At 40.1% G+C, this 18,426-nt stretch overlaps 1 protein-coding gene across 15 annotated transcripts in view; it reads left to right on the forward strand.

Moving 5' to 3' along the window:
• The window catches only part of ICA1 (islet cell autoantigen 1), a 151,422-nt gene that overhangs the window by 112,361 nt on the left and 20,635 nt on the right, over positions 1–18,426 (forward strand). For 12 of the 15 annotated variants that reach the window (XR_009215718.1, XM_058446910.1, XM_058446918.1 and 9 more), the window contains exons 9-12: positions 8,648–8,745; positions 10,798–10,850; positions 13,540–13,602; positions 13,706–13,747. Coding sequence is in view for 13 of the 15 variants with exons in the window: in XM_058446910.1 (XP_058302893.1) it covers positions 8,648–8,745; positions 10,798–10,850; positions 13,540–13,602; positions 13,706–13,747 (256 nt within the window). In the remaining 2 variants the exon portion in view is untranslated. Of the gene's footprint in view, positions 1–8,647; positions 8,788–10,545; positions 10,633–10,797; positions 10,851–13,539; positions 13,604–13,705; positions 13,748–18,426 lie in introns of those variants that run through there. The other 3 variants (XM_058446926.1, XM_058446928.1, XR_009215723.1) reach the window with 2 other exon arrangements.

An 18,426-nucleotide genomic window follows, 5' to 3' on the forward strand; every position in this document is an offset into this window, starting at 1 on the left:
GGTGGTGGTGGTGGTGGTGGAGGTGGTGATGGTAATAGCAGTAGTGAAAGAGATGAGTGGTAGTGGTGGTGGTAAGGGTAACGGTAATGCTTGTGGTTGTTGAGATGGTGGTGGCAGTGGTGAGGATAACAGCCATGGTAAAGGCTCCAGTAATGACATAGTGCTGGTAATGGGGATGTGCTTACTATGAATTCTGTAGTAGATCCAGAAGACAGCCATCTGAAGCATCAATACAGGAGAGTTTGTTGGGGTTTCTAGGTTACGTTACTTTCTCACTCTCCATTTCACCCTAGATTGTCAGTTTTATGTGAGTTTCACAGGTGAGGCTATGAGTGGCAGTGGGACAGGAGGTCTGGCCAGATCTCACCCCAGGGTAACCCAACCCACCCCCTCCCTGGCTTTCACAGACACTCTGGCAGCTCGATTCCCAAACCTGTCCTTCAGCTTTGCAGACCTTGGTCTGGGCTCACAGAATTCCCACCAGGGATAGAAGAGGGCTGGGAAGCCCTGCAGGCAGGAAAGGCAGTAGGGCCTCCCATCTCTGCAACAGGGCTAATTCTAAAAAATGCAATTTGGCTTTGGAACTCGATGTTGATCTGTGCCAAGATTTTAACGCTAAGGAAACCTGAATTTGAAAACATAACTCTGAACATGTTCAAAAATAACCATTGAAACAGATGTGCCCATGTTTCCTCCTTTCTCTCTTGGGGTGTAGGTCTTAGCATTGTTAGATGGAACATCATTCTAGAGACCAGAATGCTTTTAGCTTTGAAAATTCAAAAAACATCCTTTTCTAAATTTTGTTTTTCTCAAATTCGTATGCCTCGCAGCCTTCTTCCACCCACCTCCACATTTCTCAGTTAATCACTGGAACATTTACCAACCGGCCACATGGCTCTGTAGTTACTTGCTTTGAAAATAAAGCCATAATAGTTTTTATGAAAATTGGGTAAATATCCCTGCAATGCTATTTTAGTTACCAGTCCCAACAAGACAATTACATATGGCGAGCATCCAGGATATCCTTTTAGGCTTTCAAGTTTTCTCTCAGTGTCATTACTTTACACAGCCTTTAGCAAGGCTGTTTTTTTCCCAAGCTGCTCCAGGCCAGATCATTGGAAACAAAATTGGGATGCATCCAGGTCACCAAGAAAGGAGAGAGTGGAGGGTCTGACCAAGGCCACCACTGAAATCTGAGGGGGACGAGCCAGAGTGTGGCTTGTCATTTGTTCATCCATGCCTGATGGCGACTGGCATTGGTTCTCCCAGGCAGCTGGTAGCTCAGGCCTTCACAATGGCATGTTGCTTCTCCATCCCCCACCTCTCTCATTCCCTAACTCCTCCCTGAGGGGAAAGGGAAAAATATTACTATTGTGTGGGTAGGTTGTCTGGGCCAAATGCTCTGCAAAGGGTGAGGTGAAATAATGTCTAGGAGAATTTGTCACACAGTGTGCCAAGGTTGGGATTGTAATTAATAATACTGCCAGGTTCAGCACTGACATATAGAAAGTGAATATATTTCCTTTAACTCTCAAAATAACCTTGGAACATTGGATATACTTGTTCTTGTTTCCCTGTTTCAAATGAGGACACAGAAACTCAGAAAGGTCTAGTCGTTTGCCTGGGCCTGCATGCCCATTGTGCAGAAGATTGGGAATTGGAATGCTCCTGCCTTCCCCAGCAGGGCCATGCACTGCTTCCCAGGGGCACTTCTGGCCATGGGTCAGGAAGGGAGGAGGAGAAAGCAGAAGTGCCATCTTTAAAAAATACAGCTGCAAACTGTCAATTAAAAATAGCACTTTGAAGTGTTTGCTTATAGGCAAAAAGCATGATTTGTGTGTCAGTCCTTCAGATACCTGGGAATGTATGGCTCTTCTTTTAGAGTTTGGGATGAAGTCCTCTCGATCTCCCAAACACCTCATATTGAAGGGGAGGGTCACTACATGCTGGCTTGGGTATTTAATACCATTTCTTAACCAGTTGTAGAATTTTTAAGACCCAGATTCAAATATTGCTTCTACCTGTTAATAGCCGAATGGCCTGAAGCAAGTCAGTTCACCTCTCCAAGTCTCCATTTTCCTGTCAGGAAAGCAGGAATACAAGGTTTATCTGGGTTTTCTGAGGATTAAGTGAGATATAGAAAACACAGAGCACAGTACCTACCACAGGAGGAGCACTTCAGACATCTAATTCCCTTTAGAACTTTAAAAGTCATTGATAAAGCAAGTTTTGAGTGCTTGGTATGAGCTTGGTACTGTGTAGAAGCACCCTCTCAGTTCATCCTCACAACATCACAAGACGAATACTCGTCATTACCTCCGTTGTTCTCATGGGTAAACCAAGACCTCCAAGGAGTGGAGACCATGTCCATACCACAGCACTATGTGATCCATCTCCAAAGTCCATTTGTTTCCAGGACAGTATGGTGCCTTCTCATTATCAATTTTCCATCTTATTTTTAAGGAAGAATATTATCTATCTTGTTTATGATTGTGATTATTTTTCTCTAATTTTACTTTTTCGTACAGTACAATTCAAGGTTACCTCTAGTTATAGAGTAATAGTGTTTCTTATATAGTGTCTTTATAAATCTGTAAGTGCATGGTGAGGGCAAGAGAGTACGTATGTGCTAAATGTCCATGAATTTTGTGGCCAATACACAGCACTGTGGCCTCTGTTTTTATTTTCATGTACTTCTAATTGTATAAACATACATATACACATACCCAACTGAATTCAGCACTTTTTAACCATGCCCCACTATTTTGAACCCTTTTATTTTTTTTTTATAGACAATTACTTGGCACCTTCATATGTATACAATATAATTAATGGAAAGTAGCATAAGAAAATTAGACATCATAATTAAAGGCTAGAGAAGATACTACTCAGTTGTCAAAGTTAAACATTAAATTTAGGTTATTAGAACTGGCTGCTGGCCTTGTGTCTGTGAAATTTGTTTTGCTAAGTAGTTTTGCATTCATTCAGATGAATGTTGCTGTTGCTTTTATTTTCCTAATACAGGAAGTAGTAACTCCCATTATTATATTAAGCTGTTTCCTTTCTAAGACACTTTTGCAAGCTCAATCTGCGAGTTTCCTCTGTCACACTGATCTTATATACTACTGTGTGTGTGCTTCCTGAAACCATTTAAGCATCGATGGAAATTATTAGCATGTTAGTGTAGCCTTAACAGAGAAAAGTTACTTAGTCTAAAAACATTCTTTCCTCCACAAAGAAGCTTTCAGTCTTGTATGACTCTGTGTGCTGCTAATACACAGCAATTTTCATGAGCAATTTTAATGAGAGACTGAGTGGGTTTTGGGTTTAGAAACAATGTTTTTGGAGTTTTCATTTCTGGACATGGATTCAAATGTGGCTCCCATCAGCTAGTAACTGGAAATAATAGTTCATCTGATGGCCGCCTCATCTATACATAGTCAGACAGGCCTCTTAGATTCATTTTGCCTGAGCAGGTGTTCATGTCACACAGAAAATATTGTCGCCCCTGACTTCTGTGCATTCTATAGGGTAAAGCATTTCAATGGAGTTGTGGACTTCAAAATAATTTGAAGAATTCACCTCCACCTTCTACCCCTAGTTGAGCCTTTGTGATCAAACCTCGGGAGAGCAGTCTATAGAATATCCTGTATCTGACAGTCACACCCAGGAACTAATTTGGGGGGATGATGGGGTTATGATTTTTTTCTCCATGATCTTTTGATGTTCCCCTTAGCCCCTTTCTATCTTCAATATATACCATCTTTTGTAAGAAACAAGTTCCATATGTGTTATTGGTTTTTTCCTTGTTGTATCAAAGAGTATTTAGCTTTGTTTGGTCTAAAAATTCTGTCTTAGTGATGTCCCTTGAAAATGTCCTGAAATTGATTATGGTGATGGTCGTACAACTCTGTGAATACAGTAAGTCCTCACTTACTGTCATCAGTTTGTTCTTGGGAAACTGTGACTTTAAGCAAAACAGTGTATAATGAAATCAATTTTACCATAGGCTAATTACACAATCAAGAGTTAAGTTCTTATGATGTAACAATTTATGGTCACAAAAACATCACCAAACTTCTAAATAAAGACCCAAAACACTTCTAATATTTAACATTGAAATAAATCTAAGTTATATGTACATTTAAGAAAGTTTTTTTAAAAAAGTAAGATAATTCTTTACCCAATTCTTGGTGGATCAGTGAGTGACGGGGAGTCAGAGTGGTAGTGGGTTAAATTAAGGAATAAGTGTTGGCAAAGCGAAAATTCTAAGGCACCGCCTACCACCAGGCAGTTCAATCACAATCACAAATACGGTGGGCTCACCGGGTGCTGTTCTGTCACAGTGTTTATTGTCATGCTTCTGTATGATTATATACTTGAAGGATTTTTTATGATAAATTTTATTCATTTGTTCATTTTCAAAACTGCTTATTCCAGTTCAGAGTGGTGGATGGCGGGAGCCTATCCCAGCAGCTCAGGGCACAGGATGGGAACCAGTCCTAGACAGGATGCCACCCCGTAGCAGGTCGCACCGACACACACCCCCACAGTCATTCACACTGGGACCATGTAGAATCGCACATTCACCTGACTTGTGTAGCTTTGGGATATGGGAGGAAGCTGGAGTGGAGCCAGGAGAAAACCCACTCAGACGTGGGCAGAATGTACAAACTCCACCCTGACAGTGGCCCCGGGCCAGGAAATCCATTTTTTTTCTCATCAACATTATAACAAAATGACATTATTCAAGGACCTACTTGCTGTGTACTACAAACCATTGAACAGTATGGTGAATTCTAAAAATGGTGTGAATTCTATGGTATTTGAATTATAGCTCAGTTAAGCTTTTGTGTGTGTGTGTGTGTGTGTGTGTGTGTGTGTGTGTGTGTGTGTTCCCCTTGGCTCAAAATTCTAATATTTAATAAACAAGTCCATGTGCTCAGTATTAATTTTGCTTGTGGTTTTGTAAACCTTTTCAAATTACTCCCCTGAGCCTTTGAATTTCCTAGCTAAAGAGCTCTAGTTTTTTTAGTGTAACCTTATGTACATGCATTTATCAATCAACAAGTACATACTTAGCACCTCTCTTGAAGTGCAACAGCCAAATTGTTATAGGAATAATAGTAATAGTAGGAAGAGAGGAGCAATTGCCACAGGAATTATTAATAATAATTTTAAATAGTTGGAACTACAGCCATTCTGTTGGGAGAAGCACAATAGTGACTTAACTGTGATTGTGGTGACAGGGAGCCAACAATTGAGTCCCTGCTAATGGGCCAACAGGGGAAGGGGTTGAAAGGAGGAGTGAGTGGTTTACATTACAAAAGGATTGTCTGAGAGCTGCTCAAGTGTGGTTATGAGGGGAGGTCAGGCTGGAGACAGAAAGGATGATAACCGTGGAGCTGTCAAGGGCATCTCAGGGGTTTAGGCAAGAGCTGTGGCAGCTAGACAGGGCCGGCTGAGAGCAGACATGTCCTGTCCCTGCCTAGCGTTGATTGATAAAAAGGAAACACAATGAGAAGATAATTGAGCAAACCAGGAGGCCTGGACAAGTGTTACAAAATTTAAAAGTGAGTCTTGGGAGCCATCAGAACCTTGGCTGAAAATATTCCTGGCTTCACTTTGACCAGAGTTGGACCATTTTGTGGGGGAATAAAACTACTGAAAGCGTGTGTGTGTGTGTGTGTGTGTGTGTGTGTGTGTGTGTGTGTGTGTGGTGTGTGTGTGTGTGTGTGTGTGTGTGTGTGTGTGTGTGTGTGTGTGTGTACATGAATAAAATGCTGTAATTGGCAGATCGATTGAAAAGAGTACATCCTTGACATCTATTGAACTCCTTCCTCCTGGCTGCACATATACTAAACACACACACACACACACACACACACACACACACGCACACACGTGCCTGACTTTCACTGGAAGCTTTGGGGTATATAAAAAAATCATGAACATCCAGACTGCAGTCCATATTCCAGTTGTCTCATTTGTCCTGACACTGCCCTTTGTATCATTTTCCCCTCCAGTGCAGACTGCAGCAGCCAAGGATCATGTATTGCATTTAGTTGTCATGCATTAGGGAGACAGAAAGAGCAAAAGATGATGATGGAATAAAATGGGGCAAAATGTTAAATATTGATGAATCTGGGTACAGGAATGTTCTCCCCATGTGACCCCTGCTGACCTCTTTATCCCAGTCTCATAAGACTTGTACTCTTGCCAACTATACAGCAGCTCCAGTGGCATTCTTTTTGTTCCTCAGACAAACCAAGCTATTCCTACCTTTGAGCTGTTGACTCGGAGCTCTCTTCTTCCTGAGCTTCACGTGGCTGGCTCCTTCTTGTCATTTAGCTCTTAGTTGAAATGTCACTTCCAAAAGAGGACATCCTGCTAACTGGGGTAATGACCCAATCACTTTCTATCCCTCTGTTTTAATTATCTGCCTAGACCCATCGCTAGCTAATAATTTTGTCTGTCGTGTTCACCGATGTATCCAAGGCACCCAACAGCACCTGTCATTGGGTGGTGCTCAAAAACTATTTGTTAACTGAATGAACTAATCTAAATGTCCAGAAATAGGAGTCATTAAAAATGATGTCAGTGCCTTACGGATGTGCTTTATGCAAGAAAATGCTTCAGAACTCCAATCAGGGGACATATAAACAGAGAAGACCTGGGTTCTACTTTAGAATATTGGTGAAGGAATGCACACTTTTATATTTCAGTTTTAATATTAACTGCTTAAGGTATATAAAGTCTTTTTTATATTCTCTAGTCTAATAAGCCTTTTTAAATTATGAAATATCTACACAAATTATATTGGTTAAAAGGACTACTGTCTCTCTATATATTTATTTTATATATATATATATACACACACCCACAATGATTCCAATCATACAAGTAGTGTGAGTATGAAAAAAAACAAAATATATGAAAATAATCATCATTTTAAGGATATGGAGTTATGAGTAATTTTTACTTTTTTATCAAACTTGCATGTGGTTCTATTACGTTTCTAATTTAGAAAATATTTTACAGAGACCAAACATAATACAGGATAAATACAATCAAATATTAATAAAACTGAAGTGCAGTTTGGATATGGAAAGACTTTCCTGAATTTGGCATGCTTAGTGAAGCTTTGCAGAAAATACTGGTAATTGATCTGGACTTTGAAAACACTCATAGGATTAATGAGGATAAACCAATGGAGCATTTTAGGTTAAAGAAGCAGAATGAACAAAGACAGGAAGGAAGAAACTAGCACATGGGAGACCATGAGGAGACCATCCTAATTGAAAGAAAGCTCATGTTTGGGGGATGGTAGGAAGCAAGTTGGGAAAGTTAGGCTAGGATCCCATTTTAGAAGATCTTCAAAATTGGTCAGAGAGGTCGATATTAGAAGTGGAAAGAAATAAGGAAGTTCTTATAATAAAGAAATACGCTGGTCCTTCTCAAGAAATAAATTCTTGAAGGATAACATGATGACGTGGGTGTTTTAGGAAAATTACTTTGTGCAGAGAGAAACAGAGCAGGCAGTTTGGAAGTGTGACACCAGTATCCATCTGGTGTCCATGGCAGACACCAAAATCAATCACGGGTCTGCTCTGCCGAGACACAGCCTGAGAACCATCTTCACTGGCCCTCCAGTCAGCCAGTACTAATCAATCAGAATTGGCCATGAAACCTGACTGCCTCCTATGTGTGTCAGACAAGTGAACAATAGGCAGGAGAAGGACAGGAGAAACAAGGTGAAGGCCCCAGGCTCATGACTTGGATTTTAGTAGTTCTGAGAATATAAGAAGGATAAGTATCCTGAGATGTTTATTTTGTATTTGTAGGTTTATATTTTAGTTAGGGCCAAAAATAGAGATCTTTTTGTATAACTCGTTATTCAGTTCTAGAAATGTTTTGCTTTTTCTTTCAGGGTCATTGTCACTGGTATACAGTTTCTAAGCACTTGCTGTTTAAAAAAAAAAATTAAATATTTAGTTAACCTTGAAAACAGTAACTCCAACAAATGATGCGCCAGAAAAAGACTCTCACCCATTTTAATCTACAAAGATTTGGATGCACCTGCTCTGTCCACTCGTGGGAGTTAGGTTGTCAGAATATGTTAAGCCACTATTTTTGGTTTTTTAAGAAAAGGTTTTATTTCCTGTTATTTTTTAAAACTGGGTTTTAGATTGCAAAATAGCAAACAAAATTTAAAATAAAATGAAATTATCTCATCTCTGGTGGAGGTGGGAGGAACTTCTACTTTGTCAGTGTGTGGGCTGCAAACAGAACAGAATGTTTATCTTAACTGCATGTTGAAGTTGAAAAATAAAGTTAGCAATAGCCAAAAGGCCACGTTTGAATAACTTATCACAAAATGGAAAACAAATCTAGTGGCAAATCAGCTCTGCTATATATGCTAGTATTTCTTAGATGTGTCTGAGAACATTGTTGCTTCACCATATAAAATTTTATTTCTTCCAGCTGATTGGTTCAAGGTCATCTCCCAATACCTGTAATTCAAAGTTTGGTTGCTGGGACCAATGGCAGTTGAATTTTTTAGTTTGATAACCTTTCTTTTCTTTTTTTGTCTCTATTTCTTCTTCTTTTTTTTTTTTTTTTCATTTTTCTATGGCTCGTGATCAAGAGCTTACAAGACCCTATGAAAAAATTCGTTGAGAAAGAAGAGAAGAAGAAAATCACCCAGCAGGAAAGTACAGATGCAGCCGTGCAGGAGCCAAGTCAGTAAGTCACAGGTTCCTTCCCTCTGCATCTTTCTTCCCACAGGTGAGAGTTACGTGGTTCTCGCTGACCGAACCCGGCTGGGCCTCAGACGCAGACTCGTTGTCTTACTTCCTCACTTCTCAGAGTAGATGTATTAGCATCCCAGCCAAACCCCTGTAACACATGTTCCTGCTAGGTCGTGACTCACGTATCCCAGTAAGAGATCAGTTTCCAGGGGACTTACAAGGGCACACTTGTGAGGAGCTGACTGGACAAGACAGGGCAAATGTCCCCAGCACTCCCTGGCTCTCTGCCTGTGGCCTGAGCCCCAGCTTTGCACTTTCTTTGGTTTCTGGACCCTATCTGGTCTTTTGTCAACACTAGATGCTCTTCTAGATAGGAAATCCCCTGGCTTTTCTCTCACTGAGGGAGCTTACCTATGAAATTGCCCTGGGTCACAAGCATACTAAGGCATCATCATATGAAAGTGCTGGATTTTGGCACTGTGTTTTCTACCATGCAGAATGTCTGTTTTCTTCTCTGCGAAACAGAGAACAGCTTCAAGTACAGGAAATGACTGCTCCATCTCTATTTCATGCCCCTTTACAAAGAAGGTGCCTCTTGTCATTTTAAATACTGAGATGAACTTTTCAACATATGTAGTGCATGGTTCGCATTCTCATACAGTGAGAAGGAGGTTTAAATGTGAATCTATGTCGTTTTCTATGGAGATATAATAGCTTGCAGGAATGCAGTTAATCTTTGAACTGGCCGACCTAGGAAAACAAAATGGATGGCCTTGCTTCTATTCTCTACTCCTTTTCCACACACAAAAAAATTTAGATGACAGTTTTATGGTAAGACAGACTTATACTTTCAGATGTATTTTTTGTCCCACAGAAAAAGTTGCTGCCAATATTAGCCTTTTTTAATTTTAAAGAATATATGTACTAGATAAATTTTTTGATGCAGAATGAAGACAAGTTCTTACTGAAGGACAGACTGTAGAATGTGATCTGAATCTAGTAAAACTGGCTATTTTATGGTGAACCAGTTTAACCCATTCCTGGTGATGGTAATATTGCTAGCTATCATTTTAGTGAGCACCTACTATGAACCAGGTACAATGCTAGGTGTTTTATTTATGTTAATTCCGTCTCATGACAACCTTCAGTGACGTCAAGGCTGGGATTTTCCTCGTCGTGTAAAAGATGGAAGGAAGGTTCCGGAAGGTTAAGGGGCTGCCCATATACTCTCGTGTAGTAAGAGGCGAGGCCTGGAGTGGGTCCCTGCACCTTCTCTTCACCATATAAGTTCATACAATCAAAATAAAGCATTCACCAATTCATTTGATTGGAAGGGGATTACCTGGGATTTTCTTGATTTGTTTTAATTAATTCAGATTTCTCAAATACTTCAGTACTTCCTTTTTAAAAGCTCAGAAAGTATAACCCAGTAACTATTTAAAATGACAGTGAACATTGAACGTGAATTTTGTTTAGAAATAGGAGGTGAAGATGCATCACGGTGCTAGGAGGAAGGTTCGGAGGCACCAAGTGAATCTCAAGGGCAGTGATGTGTCTTTGTGTTTAAAGAAGTGGTGAGAGTTGAGTAGGAGATGGTCAGCCTGGATTTGTGAGTAGTCCTGCCAGCAGCCTCTGTAGCTGAGCTAACCTCTGGAGGTGTCCTCTCCTATAACGCTAGGAATCAGAAGAAATCGATTCTGATTGATTTTTTACAGTTTTTTTCTATCAATTTTTACTATTTTTTAAGGTAATAACTGTATGCGTCTATCTTATTTATACCTAACTGCCCATCTAGATATTTACAGAATATTTGCCTTGCGAGGAAAGCAAATTCAGATATTAAGATGCTACAGAAAGGGACAGAAGGCCAGCAAATTGGCATGTAAATGACTATATACTGACCCTTCTTCGTGTGTGTGTGTGTATGTGTGTGTGTGTGGTGTATGTGTTTTTGTTAAAAGTAAAGTAATATTGTACTGAAAGTCTGGCTGTATCATAAATATAACATTGGTAGAACTTGATGACTAAACCTCTTTTTTATTTTAAGATTAATTTCATTAGAGGAAGAAAACCAGCGCAAGGAATCCTCTAGTTTTAAGAGTAAGTTCTGATCTTTATTTAGAATTGCTTCTTAAATATTACTTAATGCTCAACAGCCAAGGCATTTTCCTTTTTGACAAACTCCTCCTAGGCCTTTCTTCTTTTTCAACTGAGAAAAGGCTAATTTACTCCTGTAGACCCAGTTCTAAATGTTCAGATATCCACGATGTCAACCCTACAACATTACTGAGAGAGGCTGTGTATTGTGAACCAGAAAATCACATCACAGTCATGTCAGCAGCAGCTCTTCAGAGGGGCAGCCACGATGGGAACTGGCAAATCGCTGTTTCTTTTCACAGATTATAAGATTTCTGCTGTGACCCTGACCAGTTCTAGTTTTAATAAGATGAGGCTATGACCTCAGGAGAGGTGGATTTGCAGTATGTGTGGGGTGGGTGGATGTTTGTCGATGCTGGAAACAGATAGGAGCTGCTCACTCTGCCCTGCCAGCTGACGCCTCAGCCTGCCAGTGCCAGGCAACCCCCGATCCCTCAGGTGAACTGAACCTGATGTGTTAGGAGAAGGGGTCAGAGCGTTGGGAGATGGCACAGTGTGCTGTGCAGGCTCATCAGCTATTTCTGTCTCCCGCCGTTACTGCCAGTGTTTTCATTGGTCCTTCACCTCACAAAGGGACACAGGGTTTGATAGATTTTGGTAGAATTAATGTGATGCAGTACCAAGCACTTCACTGGCACTCAAGCTCCTCGGAGATGTGGGGGAATGTTTTACAGGTGTTATGAAGAGAACTAAAATTACCCAAACACTGTGTTTACCTTGTCCCCCCTGGGGACATATGCACCTCTTCCTGCTTCACCCTCTGGTGTGGTACCTTTCTGGAAGATAGGAGGAGGCAAAGGAGATTCTAGAACTTCCCCTCTGCTCCATTCTTCTCCTTCACCCTCTATCTTCCTTTTTAACTTTCTACCGACTTGCTTCTCCTCCTATTTGCTTTTCTCCTATCTGCCTTTCAACAACAACAACAACAACAAAAGACTCACTTTTTTGCCTCTAATGCTTGCTTCATGTCATCCATTCACACATGTACACCTTCACATACAAGTACTCATGCACTTGTTCATTTGTTCAACAGATGTTTATTGAGCCGCCTCTGTGCCAGGCATACAGTGGTGCACCAGACATAGTCAGTCCCTTCCAGGGTCAGGCTGACAGTCAAAAGGGCAAGCAGACGGTAATCTAATCATTACACAAGTAATCCAGCAGCTCCAGCTTTGGTGGGAGCTCCAAGGGAGAGGTGCAGGGCTTTGGGCACATGTGATGGAGAGGACACAACTTTTTGAGGAGATCGGGGAACTGGCTAAGCCAAGTGCTATGGCAAGACTTGTCAAAGCAGAAGAAACAGCCTGGGCAAAGGTTATGGGCACGGGAGGAACTGGAGAAAGTCAGAGAAACCATGCTTCAGAGCATGAGGGGGAGCAAGTGGCATGAGGAGAAAGGGAACAGCTGGGCCTGCTCTTGTTGGCCACAGAAGAGCTGTCTATATGGATCCAAGCCCTCCAGCCTCAGTGTACCCACAGCACGAAGCACTAATGTTGTCACAGTCAAGGTAATTGGATAGGAAAACATGGGTTCTGTGGGAAAATATAAACTGCAGTTTATTATATTTGTATGCAAGTTATAAATCTATATAAATTATATATTCATACAATATGTGACAATGCAGGGGAATCAAATTTTCTCTCGTTCCTTGTGCAATATAATTGCTTGTGGTATTTGCATATTTTGAGATTGTAAATGTCGATCATCTTGTTTTATATATGCACAGAATAAAATCCATTATAATGAAGTATCATATTTCTTTTATTCTGTGACTGGCAAAAAGGCTAATGAACATATGAGCAAATCAAGTTTTAAGGCTGTTCTATTACAAACACACACACAGACACACTTTATTGTTTAGAATAGTTTCTGGTTCACAGCAAAATTAGGCTCAAAGTACAGAGATTTCCCATATATTCCTTTCCCCAACATATACATAGCGTTTCCCACTATTAACATCCTACACCAGGTGGTATGTTAGTTATAGTCAATAAACCTACATTGACATCATTATCACCCAAAGTCCATAGTTTACATTAGCATTCACTCTTGGTGTTATACATTTTGTGGGTATTACAAATGTATAATGATATGTGTCTACCATTACAGGACCATACAAAATAGTTTCACTGCCCTGAAACCCCTGTCCTCCACTCTTCAGCCCTCCCTCCCCTCAAACCCTTGGCAAATGCTGATCTTCTTACTGTCCTCATAGTTTTATCTTTTCCAAAATGTCATGTAATTGGAATCATACAATGTGTAGCCTTTTCAGATTGACTTCTTTCACTTAGTAATCTACCTTTTCATTTTAGCCAGGCCCATATGTTCATTGGCATCATCAAGTAATAGTCAATTACTTAAGCCACACACTTGTCTATGGAAGGAGAATTGTTAGCTCAATATCATATGATTTTCAGGTTATCTGCCAAACAAAGCAAAGATTCAGGGCTGTTAATTCAGCATTCTCTGAGAGCTAATAGGAGTCCAGTGTAATCTGAGGACCCTTGCTTCTGCCTGAGTTTGTGGATCCCATTTCTTCCTGAAGCCATGCATTTACCTTACACTGCAATAGCGTGTGAACATGCACACCATTTCGAGTTGTTGGTAACCAGTTGCACATGTTATATTACAGCTGAAGATGGAAAAAGTATTTTATCTGCCTTAGACAAAAGCTCTACACATACTGCATGCTCAGGTAATCTAGATTAAGGAAAACTACTCAATTTTAATTATTTGACTCAAACTCCTCACAAAATGAAACTGACTCATGATTTTGTTTTCTTTCTTCTTCTCTAAAGGACCCATAGATGAACTATTAGACATGAAACCTGAGGAAGGTGGTAAGATTTATGTGTTTCTTTGGGATTATGATTTGTTTGATTTTTTAAGTTACTCTTTTACATGTAAGAGTGTAATATTAATCTTTTTAATAGCTTTGCATTCCAAAGGAAAGTTTTTTGGGTGACAGTCTTTATAAATGACCTTAAATATGCCCAAGCACAAAATAGTATGTGTAGACCTATCATCATTAGTATAATGAATTTCATAATGTTCAGACTACTACAGCTAAAAGTTATGTCATGGGTCACATGCTATAGTAGAAAAAACATGGCTTTCAGAATCAGACACGTGGATTTAAAGACCGGTTTTACCATAAATGGCCTGTATTTTAAGTGATTTGCTTCATACTTAAACTTTCTAAGCCTCAGTTATTCTCATTTGTAAAATGGAAACAATAGCAACAGCCTTGGTGGGTTATTGTCAGAATTGGAGATCATGTGTAAGGGGTACTTGATGGCCTCTAACACAGGGTTATGTCAAATGATCATGAGTTGAGATAGTAGGACTAGTAATGTTTTGTGGGTGATTTACTGTACTAAGTCTCTGCTGACCCTTAGGTAGATGCAAAGGGAGAGTTTGCTTAGTTAAGTCCCACACCTGAATTTACCAAACCGAAAATCACTTACGAAATAACCTCCCAAAAGAGAATCCAGAACCATGGATTTGAGTGAGAATGTAGAGTGTTAAGTAATCCTAAGACATTGAGCGGGTTCAGCCTAATTATAGCCTTAGCTCTCCATCTGACCAAGGGTTTCCTTTTAATGATGTACCAAGAGTCCAAAATACCCCTGAAATTTAGAGCCAAACTCCAGAGCATCCCATGCCCTGGTGGTTGGCATGCAGCCTGCCCTGGCTTTACAGATTTCTCACAGGACTACAGATGGCTGAGGTTATCCTGCAGGCCCCAGTCAACCAGGACAGACAACTCAGTTCAGTCTGGGCTTGATGTTGATTTAATTTACAGAGTGTGCAAGGAAGAGAGTCTCTGGAATACGGAGGACATTGGTTAAAGTTTTTTCAAAAGTAGAAAGGCACCTCACCTCTAGCATTAAGTTTTCAGGGTTTAGGGATATAAACTTGAGGACAGATATCTGCTTTCCCTGTTACTGTCTTATGACAGGTAGCATACTATTGCAGTACTGTGTGAATGCCCATGAATATTTTATCAAAATGACTAATCATTTATAAATATTGAAATCATACCAGGTAGTGGAAGTAATAAGCAGTTAATGTAGATTGCCATATATGGTGTCCATTTTTGTAAAACATTTTCCTCTTTGGCTTAAGAACAGATTATTTTGATAGAATAAAGGTGTCTTTTACAAATTATTTTTTGGAGGAGATATTTTATTCTTACCAAAATCAGGTAAAGACAGTAATAGAACAAGCCTAGGTACCCACCACCCAGTTTCAACAAGTCTTACCAGTAAATAAATGTATTTATAATCCTTCATGTGCTTTAACTTACTTTGATAGGAAGGCTGTTATTCCTTTCATTCCCAGCATCTTGTTTATATAATTTGCTCTTTGCTTTTATTATCACCTTCTTTAATTTTATTATTTTAGTGTTTGAATTTGACTAGGTAGTACATTCACATTGGGACAAAAGCCGACTTATAATAAAAAAATACACGGTAAAAGAATCCTCACTCTTATTCCTCTTCTTTAACCCCCTCCCTATTCTAATACTTCCATCCCCCAGTGTATCTCAGTGTTTCTTTACCCAGACACAGCAAATATGAGTCTGTATTTTGTTTCCCTCTTTCTTAAAAAAAAAAAAAAAGTTCTTGGCTTTAGAATTTATTTTTTTTAACTTGGCAGTAAAGGTACAACCCTAAGCCAGTAGTCATGCATTTTTTCACAGAATTAAATCAGAAATGCCACTGCCTGCAATAGATGCTTACTTTTATAAACTTCCTCAAAAGCATGTGCCAAGATACATTGGAATGAGATTGACACTTGTCTACTTATTTAAAACAACTTTCGTATCTCATTGGTTTATAGTTAACGATCTTTGTTAGTTTTGTAGACTAGCAGTCCATACCCCTTTTTTTGAGCACTCTATGTAATTCTAAAGATAGAGATATTAATGTGCTGGTCCCTTAAAACGTGTAGTTGTTTTCAGGCAGAAGTGTTGGTTTGCACATTGTCTCAGTTAAAGGCAATGTCACATAAGTTCTCTTTTCTCTTTCTCACTGCCAACCTACACAGCCCTTCTTCAGGCATGAGCAGTGCTGCCCCACCGTCTGCCTCCACTTCTATGTTGTCAACCCATAGGGTAGCGTTGGCTTAAATATTAACGTGGTCAGTAGAATAAAAATATTCCCTCAGTGCACAGAGAACTTGTGGTGACTGAAGAAAAGAACACTCATTAATTTGTTGACTTCAAAATGTGTGCCCTTTGGAAAACTGCCGGAAGGCCCAAATCCTGAATTAAAATGCTGATTACAATATGCACAACATTAAACAGTCAAGAAATAAAAAGAGCTTAATCCAGGGATGGCTGACTTTATAGGACTTGGGGGCGATAAGCTCTAGCACCCTGCTGCTTGGGGGCCGGTTCACTCCCAGTGGTAATTCCACTAGACAAGTAATGGCTAAGCCGTGGTACAATGCTATCAAAAAGCAGACCGCTCGTGACAACAGCAGCGATTCTCAAAGAGCCATTGCCCAGAAAATCACCCCCATTCAGTGTCATAATGACACTGGCTTTCTCCTACTAAATAGCTAATGTAATGTAAAACCAATATTTGACCACAGTTTATAAAACTGTTTTAAGTAAAAAAGTTAGTAACATTTTGAGACACATGAAAAGTGGCTCTCAAATTGCCTTATGACCACATGTGGCAATCTGACCTCAATTCATTAACTATAACATGGAGAAATCTTTGTGTTTCCCAAAATTGGGCCAAGAAAAATGAATAGCAGATACCTGAACAAAAAAGTGGTGTTACAAAGCAGAAGACAGTTCAATGAATTCAACTCACCTAAGTCTCATAAGTTGGCCTTACCCAAAAGATCCCTCTCTAGGACAAGACTGAGCCAACTGAAATAATTTTAATTGTCTGTATTCTAAATAAAATGTTTATCTCCTGTTACTTCCTTGGTTACTACTTCTAGACTTGTGATTCTAGATTGTGGTCACATGTCAGAATAATAGCTCATTCAATAGCTACCATAGGTGTGGGTGAAAACTTTTAGCCCACAGCAATCATACATGTTTACCTCTGAGTGCCTCCTGAGTCACTCAGAACTGTCTCCTGCAGTTGTCCGTAGATTACTGACTAGGGATCTGACTGCTTCCTCACATATGAAGTGGCAAGTACTAAAAAGCACCTTCTCTTTTCTCATAAACTTTCCCTCCTCTCTGTCTTCCTCAGCATCCTGGGATGTACTGCTGGCTTTGGTACATTTTTTTTTAACCAAATACTGTTCTTAGCCGATCACCCGGTAGCCTGTAGTGCTCTCTATAGATTTACCCTTATAAAGATTTCTATAAAGATTCTGGCCGGGTGCGGTGGCTCACACCTGTAATCCCAGCAATTTGGGAGGCCAAGATGGGCGGATCACTTGAGGTCAAGAGTTTGAGACCAGCCTTGTCAACATAATGAAACCCTGTCTCTACTAAAAATCCAAAAATTAGCTGGGCGTGGTGATGGGCATCTGTAATCCCAGCTACTCTGGAGGCTGAGGCAGGAGAATCGCTTGAACCCGGGAGGCGGAGGTTGCAGTGAACCAAGATTGCACCACTGCACTCCAGCCTGGGCAACAGAGTGACACTGTCTCCAAAAAAAAAAAAAATTCTATAAAGAGCCTATAAATGTTTATCCCTGGCCTAGGTTTTATGTTTTTGAGTAAGATTACTTGTCTGCTAACATCTGCTGCTGAAATGGAGTAGCAAGCTTGGGGATCATGAACAAGAATTTTTTTTTAGTGCCCACTCAGGGTCCAATACTGTTGTTGGTTTGTTGTTTGTTGTTTTGTTTTGTTTTTCAGAGAGTAAGAGTAGTTTTTCCCTATCTGTTCTTACTATAATCTATCTCATTTTTCATCAGAGCAAAATTCTTAGAAGCAGTGTTCTTGAGTTCCAAACAAGTACAGTTTGTTATAGAATATGTTTTTCTTGTTAGCCATTTTTGTAAGGTGTTTTCCTCCCTATCTTCCCCCTACTCTCTTTGGGCGATGTGAGGATAGTGTTGGTGTTTGGGGTTTTTCATCTGTACTGCAAGCGTGTGGCCTTTACGATTAGTCATAATGTCCAGAGTGGGGACGAGGGAGAAAACCAAAGAGATGGAGTCTTCCTGTTTCACACGCAGATGAAGGTAAATTAAGTGACATTTATCTGCCAGCTTTCCTGTGCTCTCGTTTTCGTTCTATGTAGTTACGTTTCCTTCCATCTTCTGTGTTCTAATTTATGCTGAGGTCATGAAACTCAGTATGAGTTCAAAAATACCACCTGAGCGAGCTGTCACCAATTTCCCACACCGTGTCTGAACTTAAAAGAGCTTCCTCTTTATGTGAGTTTTCACACAGATATTGCTCATTGGTTCAGGATCAGTTCTCCTAGGGAATGTTCTCCCAGGGGCATAGGGTTTTTATTTTTGAAAACTTGGGCAGTACAGGGCAAACATGCTGAGTGGATCTGTCATCTCAGCCTTTCTGCCACGGTGCCTGCATG

This window comes from Hylobates moloch, unplaced genomic scaffold (assembly GCF_009828535.3).
Source record: "Hylobates moloch isolate HMO894 unplaced genomic scaffold, HMol_V3 SCAFFOLD_1, whole genome shotgun sequence".
NCBI lineage: Eukaryota > Metazoa > Chordata > Mammalia > Primates > Hylobatidae > Hylobates > Hylobates moloch.